This window comes from Euprymna scolopes, chromosome 9 (assembly GCF_053919585.1).
Source record: "Euprymna scolopes isolate OS-2025 chromosome 9, ASM5391958v1, whole genome shotgun sequence".
NCBI classification, from domain to species: Eukaryota; Metazoa; Mollusca; class Cephalopoda; order Sepiida; family Sepiolidae; genus Euprymna; species Euprymna scolopes.
The window spans coordinates 159,852,058-159,864,172 of NC_136490.1; the positions used below are offsets into that span (position 1 = coordinate 159,852,058).

The 12,115-nt window shown below is 31.5% G+C and overlaps 1 protein-coding gene across 3 annotated transcripts in view; it reads right to left on the reverse strand.

Annotated features, from left to right (window-relative positions):
• Nucleotides 1-3,127: 3,127 nt before the first annotated feature.
• Nucleotides 3,128-12,115, reverse strand: part of LOC145284951 (transmembrane protein 220-like) — a 78,276-nt gene continuing 69,288 nt past the window's right edge. Inside the window, exons 4-7 of one of the 3 annotated variants that reach the window (XM_080134050.1) lie at nt 11,540-11,600; nt 8,173-8,305; nt 4,210-4,275; nt 3,128-3,405 (exon numbers count right to left, since the gene is read on the reverse strand). In XM_080134050.1, the coding sequence (XP_079990176.1) occupies nt 3,264-3,405; nt 4,210-4,275; nt 8,173-8,305; nt 11,540-11,600 (402 nt within the window). In that variant the 3' untranslated portion in view covers nt 3,128-3,263. The other 2 variants (XM_080134052.1, XM_080134051.1) reach the window with 2 other exon arrangements.

The window sequence follows — 12,115 nt, forward strand, 5'->3', positions numbered from 1 at the left end:
AAAAAAGTATTATATTTATTTATAAACAATATTTTCATCCATCTTTTTACACTCATATAAAAAAAAATAATCTGCAAAAATTTTTTGGATGCAATTCAATCAGGATAGAAAATTTCCGGTTTTTATATCTTTCATTTTATGAATCCAATTTTTAGGGCAAAAAATTGTTTATACCCCGATTGTAACCATATAATCTCACATTTCTAATTTTTCTTAAAATTTAAGTTAAAAATAAAAATTCAAAAATTATTTAATTTGGCAACCATGATAGGGAGCATTATTATACACAATAGATATTCAGTTCATTCGTTTTATCACTTATAATTAATTTTAATAGCAAATATTTTAATTACAAGCAGTAGTGGTTGTTTGTAATTAAAATATGTGTTTCAAATCTTTTCCATTCAGTTCTTTTTCTTCTTTGCTTGGACACCCGTCTTGTTTTTCTTCTCTGTTCTCATCTCTGACACACATATTACAAACTAGACGCAGTAACAAAATATATATAAAAATGGATAAGGCAAAAAGTCTACTCCACAAGATCTCCAGCTACAGTACAGCTGAAAATGTCTTCTCAATTATTAACTCATTTCTCTCTGACACGTTCATCAGAGCAGTGGTTGATGGGCAGAAATCAGAAGCTCACAGTATTAATGCTGGAGTCCCTCAGGAGTTCATCTTGGACCCAACTCTCTTCCTGATCTACATCAATGAATTCCTAAATCACATCCAAAAATCATGTGGAGACATTTATGCTGATGACACTACCATCTATGGCAACACTTCAAAAGCTGTATGCAACCAAGTTCTCTCTGATTCACTCTCCTTTGATCTCCAACATGTGGTGCAATGGGGAAAAAGGTGGCTGGTTAATTTTACTACATCTAAAACCAAGATTCTACTTTTACATCATCAACGCTCTGATCTTCGTCTGGCATCAATTGAAATGAATGGCTCTCGTCTTGGGGAGTTTTCATATTTTGATAAGCTTCTGACCTTTACTCCTGATCTGAAATGGAACACATACATCAAATCTGTTGCCAAGGCTATTGGCAAAATGGTAGGATCCTTCTTACTTCAGATATGCCACTTCTGATGCAATTCTCTACCTGTATAAGAATTAAGTACGTCCAAGGATTGTGTACTGTTGCCACATCTGAGCAGAAGTTTCTAGAAGCATCTTATTCTGCCATGATAGAGTTCAAAATATACTTCGTAACCTAGTGGGGTATGCCCTTTTCTCTTCCTTACAACCTCTTTCCTGCAGAAGAGATGTTGCGAGCCTGTCTCTGCTTTATCATTATTTTCATAGCAAGTGATCGTCTGAGCTCCAATTTATCGTCCCCCCTTGCCTTTCACAAAAAACACTCGTCTAGTTGAAAACACTATCAATAATTTCACCCACTATTTATCTGTGCCTAAACCTAAACGTAGATTCCATAAACAAAGCTTCTTTCTTAGAACTGCACTCTGTTCTGTTTTCCTGCTTTCCGACAACAATATGGTCATCTTCAAGTCTAACATAAACAAATTCTTGATGAGCCGTTCCCCTTAAGTAATCCAATGTACCAAATTTCCACTACTAATGATTACTACAATATTTTTCCCATTGACACCACACACTCATTAACCCTTATTCTCAAGTGGCCTCCGGGCCTTGATAAGTTGTGACTCCTTTGTAAAAAAAAATACATCAAAGAAATGGTAAATGACGAAGTTACTAAAGGATTTATGATTAAAAAACTTATTACTTTTTATATTAAAAGTCATAATTCTGTGTGTGCATGTGTTTGGTTAAAAGTCAGAAACTATACAAGATGCACTTATAAACCTTACATCATCAGATTCAGTGTGACATGATAAAAGAAAGTACTGCAATATTCATACACTTGGAGAAACAAGAAAAAATTCATGTATGCTTGAAGTGGAGTCAGAAGAATATAAAATTTATTTTAGTTTTAATGTTGTTTCACAAACAGCATTGAAACTAGGTCAAACATTTACAGTGTGCTATTATTGTTTAGCTTCATTTTCTGATCTCATCTTTCTGTTATATTGAATCAGTCATTAAAGAGAGAAGGGGGGGGCTTAGTCGGGGGGAGGTATGTTAAAAACATAATATGACTGAGAATGTGTAGAATGAAACAAAGAAATCTTAAAAGAAAAATGTTGCACACACCTCTTTTTTAACTCTTTTTTTTTTTGGTATCCATGCCCCCAGGCAACATCAGGTAGCTCTGCTAGCATATATTATAATAAAAGCCACTTATAAGTTGGTTGGTTGAGGTAATTTTGGTAAATAGTACATATTAAATAAAAAAAAAAGTGCTCAATACTACGAAAAGTAAAGGAGTTATAATAATAATAATAATAATAATAATAATAATATATACTATGCCATGGTCAAGGTTTCAATCTAATCATCTCTTTATAGTTTTTCATGGATTATTATGGTTTCAAAATTAATAAACAAATCAGAATTTTAAAGTAGCAATGTTGATGTAAGTCATTTATATTGTTATTAGTACTATATATATGTAATTTGAACCAAACAATCTGTTTAATATGCAGCAAAGTTTGCAAGTTTACTGCTGGCTTGAGACAAATAAATTCATATATCATACCAATATTTATTTTATCTCATCTTAAAGTTCATATATATATATATATATATTGAATTAAAAAAATATATATATGGCAATTAAGCTACACAGAATATTCTGCGTTTCACCCATACTAGGATTTGTCAGGCTTATGCATGTAGCTTAATTGCCATATATATTTTTTAACTTATTACCTAGCTCTACCTATGTATTGAGCATTGTTGAAGTAAATACTTAAAGTTTACGTATAAACTTATACTTTCGTATATTAAATTATGTGATTAATTGAAGTAGTCATATATATATATATATATATATATGATGAAAATAATGGAAATAGTATTCCGACAAAATAGAGAAAATAAAAAAGGAACAAACCGTATTATGTGTTCACCAACGTTTCGTCTTTATTTCGATCATGTGGAGACATTTATGCTGATGATTCACCCAGAGGAAGTCTCGAAATAAAGACGAAACGTTGGTGAACACATAATACGGTTTGTTCCTTTTTTATTTTCTATATATATATATATATATATATATATATATTAAACATTGGTTCACATGGAGTAGAATAGTTTTGTATTTAAGTGTATAACAAAAATGTAAACTTGTGTCCATAATTGTGCTTCATAATGAGCAAGGAATTAGCAAGTGTCTTCAAGAGAACATGCCTTGACAGTGTCCAAGATTTTTGTGCCAGTCACCAACATAACAAAGTGACCATGTGAATAGGGGGACAAAGGTCAAGCTGAGCGTTAATATGAACAACAGTTTGGTGGTCCTCAGTTCAAGCCAAAGACTGGAAGAAAAAAAAAAGAAAGTTAAAATAAATGTTGAAAAATACAAAACATTAAAAATCTGTGTTCAATGTTTGTTTCGCTAATGCTTATTACCGCATACTGTAATGACATAAAATACATGCTAAAACTCGGAAATCTGTCGAACTTGTGAATCTGTAGAGAATTTTTAATAAAACCCTTTATTTAATCAATGGGGGTAGCATGATCTTGTTCTGTTAGCCGTGATTGAGTAGAAGTCCTAAGTAATTCGCAATTGTATTTTGAGTGTTGCCTGTACTGAGGATTGAACCTTCAACCTCCAGAAGAGTTTAACTTATAACTGAATTTTACTAAGTATTTTATCCACTGCACCTTGTATCCTTGTAAAGAAAGATTCCAGAGTTTAACAGAAAGGTATCCGAGTTTGACAAGATACACCTGAAGAAGTTCCACGGTTACATCAACTGAAACATTGTCAAAATATCACTCAAGATGAGAACAGTGATCCGAAGAATCAAAATAATACCAATGGGCTATTCAATTTGACTTTGTATAATGTCATCGAAAACTAATATATATATATATATATATATATATTTTTTTTTATTTGCAATATTTAAATGTATTTATATTCAAATAATTACTTCAACTTGATAATTAATAGTATTAAAAATAAATGCAAAAAGATATTTTCTTCCAATAAATATGCCAACTAATCACACTTTGTAATGAAAAAATATATTTCTATATTTTGTCTCTTTTGAAACTGCACAAAAAATTTTTTTTAAAAATAAGACATGTAAAGAAGATACCTACACTATTACCTTGGCAGGGACATGAATCGGCAGACAGCTAACCAGATGACGATGATGAGAAGACCAGCAACTTCACTGAAAAATATGAAAGATTTACATCAATAATTAATACAGACATAAAAATGCAGGAAAAATAATCATGATAGTTTCATAAAAATTTAATAAATTTTTTTTTAATAATTAAATTATGATTGACAAAATAAAAACTAAGAAATGCTTTTTCTTCTAAAGGTAAAAATAAAATCAAAAATTGTTTTTAGTTATCAATAAATACTAAAATATATTTAACTTTTAAATAAGATTACAGTCAAATTACAATATTACATGAAGCTCAAATTTTAAAAACTTTAAATTTTCATTCATCACTTTGATGTTAATTTTTTTTAAAAATAGCGGGAAGAACTAGTATTGCTTGAGTTTAATAGAGCAACCTTCTGTTTGTTTTCTCCCAGTTCAAAACACCTTTTTATTATCTTTTTTTTTTTACATTTTATCATATAAAATTTTGGAGATAAAATGCCGAGATGTACTCAGCATCGATTGGGTACAATATTGGAATACAAATAAAGTGACATTAAAATATTTTGGTAACTTATTTAAACTCTTCAGAGCACACTCAGAATTTGTCCCAAAATAATGACCCCCGAGTTTTCTTGATCAAAAATCTTAACTTCTTATACTTTTATTTCAATAATTTTCATCTATATAATAAAGGAAAGTCGATTTTTTCCCCTTTCTCTCTTTGGTTATTATATCAGGCTGACAAGTTCTTGTAGTTTTTAACTTAAATTCAGAGTAACATATCTTAGTTCAAACAAAAATCTTTTGATCGAAATAAATGCTGTCAGAATCAACATGCTTTTGCCAATGCAAAACCTGTATTTATGCCAGTAACATAAAATCTTGCATTCTGGTAGCGATGAAGAATTTGTGCTTTTCCATTGACTAATGCTGAGTGTTGTCCTCAAAGTTTCTGATACATTTTATCTATTTATTAATCGTACTTCTCCTCTAATGGTTTCACTTGCATTCAAAAAACTGCAATGGATGAGACCGGTTGCAAACCACCAAACAGTCAGCATGACCTTCTTTTGGTGTAAATCTGGCTTTGGGAAGAGTTGTGGAGATTTGTAGCTGTCTAACCACTAAGTTGAGCATCACTGGTTATTGTAAAGAACCCACTTTTCATGTCATAACCTGGTCGAGAAACGGGTCATTCTTGTTGTGTAAAAGAAAGGAAGATGGCGCTTCTTGGTTGTTGTTCAATTCACGAGGCACCCATTTATCAAGTTTTTCTGTCTTTCCAATCTCTCCCAAGTGGTTGAAAATCATTGTATATGTTACATCTAATTCAGAAGCAAGTTCTCGAACAGTTGTGCATGGATTGGCTCCAACTAAGGTTCTTAATTGATCATTGTCAACATCTGATGGCCGTCATGTGGCGCATCATCTTCAAGACTCTTGTTACCGCCACAAAATTTCTTAAGCCACCATTGCGTTGTGCTTTCACTAGGGGTTCCAAGGCCAAACACGTTGTTGTTATCACGATCTGTTTCGGCAGCTTTTCGGCCTTGTTTGAATTGAAATAAGATAATTGTGAGAATTTGATTTTTTTCCATCTTCTATTCAACATTCCAAAAAGAAGACATAACTGTTTTAAAACAATAATTTAAATTTCTGCTTGTGCAATGATAAAACTTCTCAAATGTTAATTTTGGTCAAAACCGGACTTCTTTCCTCAATCAAATTTTTTCGATTATTAGTTTTTGATATTTATCAGAGGCATTCCGATACAAAACCTATCTAAGAACACTCCCACACACATCAAGTATATTTGTGTGAATTTTGTTAATTAATATTCTTAAACTTTTGTCTTGTTAAATAAAAAAATTACAAACTGGTTTGTAAATTGTAATGATCTTTAAAACATATAAGGGAAAAAATATTACAGATTTGGCAACTATCATCTAATAAATGTGAGATCAAGTGAAAGAGTGAGTGTGAGGGAGTGATGGTGATAGGAGGAATGTGAGAGAATGAATATCGATTATTTTTAAATAGAAATCACTCCAGACAAAGCGTGAAGCCACTTTATGTAAGGAGCTAAAAAGAATGAAAGATACTTATCAGAAAGGCAGGAGATGCCTCTTGAAAAGATCAAGCCTATATGTAGGAGGAAAACGGTCAGCAGGAAGAGAGTTTGACAGGCTTGCAGATTTTGGAAAGAAGCTACTGGAATAGGAAGCTGTATAAACAGTGAATTGGCGAATACCACTAGACCAACGATTAAACGAGCTGGAACAAAGGAAGCAGGGAATAGATCAGACAATTCTAAAGAACACATCTGCCATAATAGTATTTATAGAAAAGACTGAGACTAGTAATAGAGGACTCCTTCCAACAGGAAGGGAAACAGGACTGAAACAAAGAGATTGAATAATTTTCAAAAAATAGAAGAATATTCAAGAGCACAAAATACAAATTATTTCGATTGTCGATTAAATAGCATTTGTTTAGATCAACCAAAAACATACATTTGAGATAACTGTCCGTTAATTTCGATAGACAAAAATATTGGTACTTGTAGAGAAGTCAAACCAGACATAACTAACTGGCCACTCAGCTTTGCTCAGAACATGACATCAACCACCAGCTGTCACCGATGATCAAAGCATATCAACGCTTCTCAAGGAAAATACTGAAGAAAATATATATATATATATATATATATATATATAATAAAATCACCAGAAAAAACAAAACAAAAATAAAAAAGAAACAGCAACCTACAGTGACAATTTCTGTTTTACTCTTGCAATAAATTTTTTAAGTGAAAAAAAAAAAATAAGTTGTATTTTTTTTCAACCATTTTATTTTGGGGTCGAACAAAACTAATGAGAAAACCAATTTATTTTGGTCATATTTTTTTAACAAAGTTTTTAAAAAAAGCACTCTTTTAATGTGTTTTTTTTTGCATTTATTTCTTTTTTTGTAATTAATGTAAACTTTTTTTGTTGTTAGTTATTTTTTTTTTTCATGATTATTTTTTTTTTTCATGATTATTTTTTTTTTTCATGATTATTTTTTTTTTTTCATGATTATTTTTTTTTTTTCATGATTATTTTTTTTTTTTCATGATTATTTTTTTTTTTCATGATTATTTTTTTTTTTCATGATTATTTTTTTTTTTTCATGATTATTTTTTTTTTTTCATGATTATTTTTTTTTTTTCATGATTATTTTTTTTTTTCATGATTATTTTTTTTTTTTCATGATTATTTTTTTTTTTCATGATTATTTTTTTTTTTTCATGATTATTTTTTTTTTTTCATGATTATTTTTTTTTTCATGATTATTTTTTTTTTTTCATGATTATTTTTTTTTTTTCATGATTATTTTTTTTTTTTCATGATTATTTTTTTTTTTCATGATTATTTTTTTTTTTTCATGATTATTTTTTTTTTTTCATGTAGGATGAGGCTGATTAAATTAAGACAGTCAGGATATTCCATTAAGATTGGGTGGACATTTCCACGGTCGCATCAGACGCTGTTAAAGTAGGGTGAGAAAAGACAGCAGATGTGGAAGAAACCTTGCCAACCCAACTGGGTAGCTTTCCGATATATGGTTTAAGATGGAGACAAAAGGATCATTACCAAATTTCTGTTTCTATATAAACTCAAAAAGATAGCTGTCGAGAAGTTCCCGGCTGGTCCAGTTGATTTTTTTTCCCCAATATTTTCCCCAAAGATTGTCTGCTTCTTTGTTGTGCATTGATTGGTGCCTTGCGTCAGATTACATTCAACCCGAGCGCATGATGTCATGTTCTGAACAAAGCTGGACAGTTACGTTAGGTTCAAATTCTGTACAAGTACCAAAATGTTTTCAAACAATCGAGGATGCTTTGTTTCAAATACTGAACGAAGCCATAAAAATGGTGCACAACTCCCCCCTCGGTTCACGTTTACTTACCGGCCTTCTTCTTCTCGTAAAGGATTTGAAAAATTGTCAGAATAAACCTCAAACAAAACCACAAGTTGATAAATGCAAAAAGCACAGCACATTGCCAAATGCACAAGGGCAATATTTTTCCAGTATTTGTTTTCTGCAAAAAAAATGGAAGATTTGATGTTTTTTTAATTTTTTTTGCATAAGAATTGATTATTCATATTATTTGGATTATTCAGAATACGGTTCTTATCTTGAGTGTTTTTTTCGCAAGGTTTCAAGGCATAGTGGATGAAATACTTGGTAAAATTCAGTAGTACGTTACACTCTGCTGGAGGTTGAAGGTACAATCCTCAATGTGGAAAACACTCAAAATACAACTGCAAATTGATTCAGATTTTTACCCAGTCATACTACTCCCTCCTCCGATGAATTAAATAAAGTGTTCATTTGAATTTTTGTACAGATTCTCAAGTTCAACAAACAGATTCCAGACTTCCACAAGATACACCTGAAGAAGGTTGGAGGTTACATTGATGGAAATATTGTGAAAATAACACTCAAGATGAGAAACTTAGTCCGAAAATTTCAAATGATATGAAAGATTTTAATGTTGAAATATCAATATATTCTGCAATGCAATTTTCAGACGCAATTTTTTTGGTAAGAGTTAATGAGTGTTAATGTTGTATGCTGGCAGAGTATATAATATGTACGTGTGTCTAAACTTGAGCATCATCTAGTGGTATAAAATGTTCTTCTAATGAATGTATGTATATGTTTGTATATACGTCTCACGATCACCTAAAGGACATGTGTATATATGTGTTCGACTAATCTAGTTTCTCTATCGTTTGTTGAATTGATGCGTGTATAACACTTACGACAGTGTTGATATATCAACAGATACAGTTTAACAATGGATATGTAACATTTACAACAGAAAGGGACAGATAACAGTTCTCTAGAGTTGTAACATCGGGCTAATCATAGAAACATACATAGTCTGTCTTTGGTCTTTACTTGATGGATCCTCTGAAAAGCTGCAAAGAAGATTCATCTCAATAAATTTACAAAGTTCAAGTTGTTTTCTCAGCAATTTTATTTACCAATGTTTCCTCATTGGAAGCTGGAAAACTGGTCCTAAACTAACAGATTCTGATCCCCTTTTACTACGAGCCATCACTGTCTGTAGACTATTTCTTTCTCTCTCTCTCTCTCTCTCTCTCTCTCTCTCTCTCTCTCTCTCTCTCTGTTCTAAAATTTTTTAATGAAAACATCTTAACATAAATAATTTATTTGTAGATATTTATTTTGCTATAATAACATTCTTTTTTACAAATATTATAACGATCAAAATAATCGCTGACTAGCACATCTTTCAGCGTTGCCCTACCAGTATTTAACATTAGGTTGACAGTGAGACAACACTGTGACGATCAGTCACAGTGGAACTTGGGTAGAGTTTAAGTAAGAGGATGGCTCAACAAGAACTTATTTACATGAGACTTGAAAATGACCACATTATAGTCAGCTGGGAAGCAGCCCCACAGTATTGTGTTCCACTTGTGAAACATTTTAGGAAAGAAGCTCTGTAAGTTAAAATTTCATTTAATTTTAGGCACAGATAGAGAATGAGGGGAATTGTCGATTGGTTTTTATAGCTAGATGAGTAGTTGTTGTGAATGTTTTACAGGATGACCGTCGGGTTGAAGCTCAATTGTGCACCTACTACTAAAATAATTATATAGCAGAGATAGACTTGCAATGTCTCTTCTGGGAGAAAGAGAAACTAGGGAGGCAAAAACGTCCTTGCCCTCTAAATTTAAAAGATGGTTTTGTACAGTACTCCAGCATACTTCCAATATAACATTAAAGCTTGTATTATAAAATATGCTGTAAATTCTAACAAGAGAATTTCTGTAGATTCAATACAGAATGCTTATGTACTCTTGTTTTAACATTAAAGCTATTAAGTAAATGTTTTATTAATCATAACACGATTTCACCAACTTCTCTTGGCAATGTTACAAACTGTCTTCAGATCTACAAAAACAAAACACAGGTTATTCTAATTATTATTAACATATTACTTATGATTATTAATGTATTTCTCTTGCATTTGACTTAGGATAAATATTAACACCAGTGGGACTTTGCCAAGGCATAAAACCCAAACTGCATTTCATCTATGCTCATCTTTATCTAAAGCTTCATACAATTCACAATTGTATGAAGTTTCCAGTTTTTTGGGATAACCTTTTTTTCTGAAATTAAATAATACAATTTCACAACAGATGTAATGAAAAGAGATAAGTTTATTGGCAGCCAACCATATCTATAAGAGTTTCTGTCAATCTGTTATATATTGGGGGCCTATGCTGGTAAGTAGAAATTATGTCAACTAGTATGAACTTCGAGAGTGTTTCATTAAGTACATGTCAGGATGACCCAGCGGCAAATGGAGATGGACCTAGTGCACCTGGTGAGTAAGGCAATAGGGGTTAAGAGGTCAGCTTCTTGGACAAAACACACTAGAAGTAGGTCCCGAATTGTGAGATAGAAATTGCGTCACATGCTTGACTCAAGTTTCCGAAGCAAGAGACAAAACGTGCACTTAACGCAGGGATATAAGTGAATCACCTTGAGACTGTTTGTCGACCGATTCTTAATTAAGTAAAGAAATTAAATAAGGAATTAATTTTAGCTTATCTCTCTAAGAAAATATTGTTGGTCTTTCTCCATGTGAACAAACTTCTCTCCCCAATAAAGCCTTTAAAACTACCAACAAGTCTCTTTGCGTCTTCAGACAAATGTTTTATTCGCCCTGAATTTAACAGAAGGCTAACGGTCGCTAAACAATGTAACAATAGATTAATAGCCACAGATACATGAGAAGCTAAAAAGAATGATGACTGCACATTTGTACAAAAGCCTTTTATTTAATACAATTGTTACTTGATTGCTCACCAGCAATACCCCACGATTGCAGTGAGTACACATTTGCTCATAACACACATGTGCTACCCATGTGCTCCTTTCATTCAGTTTCAAATAGTACTTTTTGTCAGTCTTTCAAGCTTAAGTTTGAAATAACAATTTTAGATTAATACAACCATCTATAAGAGGCTCTATTAGTGAGTGGTTTGGCATGCTTAAGTTTGAAAAAGCATTTTTGTTGGTCTGTCAAAGTTAAGTTTGAAAATATAATTTTAAATGCAACTACATATGTCGATAAGAGACTCTTTCAATCGGTGACACTTAAATAACCTTTTCAAAGCTAAACATGAAAATTGAATGGTCACATCTTAAGAATATTTCCACTTCTTTTCATAATAAGGAGTTAAAGTAACTCTTTTAACTTGCACAGAGATCAGATATTTAACATTACCTGTGATGGTTGTATCAATCGCTATAGGAATCGTTAAGACAGCTGGCAGTAGATAAACAGGCTAGAAAAGAAAACAAAAGGAAACATTGGTAACAAAATATTAATATAGAAAAGAAAACAAAAGAAATATTAATATAGATTAGAAGCCAATGCAAGAGTATATAACATTAGAAGCCAATGCAAGAGTATATAACATTAGAAGCAAATGCAAGGGTATATAACAAATTGAAACAATTAAAGGGAGATAATTCTTTCTTTTAAATTCTATAGAAGAAATTTATTTGATTTGATGTTGGTCAGTGTTTGGTCAGCATAACATTCGATCAACAACTGAGGGACGACTATCCTGAGCCAGCCCAATCCAATTCCATCCAATAGAATAGATAGCATATACTTAATTTTTATAATTAATATTTTTGTTTTAATTTATTTTACAGTTCAGTTTGATGGAAAAAAAAGAAAACTAATAAACTTAAAACATATAAACATACATTTTTGGGGCCAATATTTTGGGTTGTTGGGAGTAAACTGATTCTATGCTCCAACAACAACATGGCAAAAAAAAAGAAAGAAAAA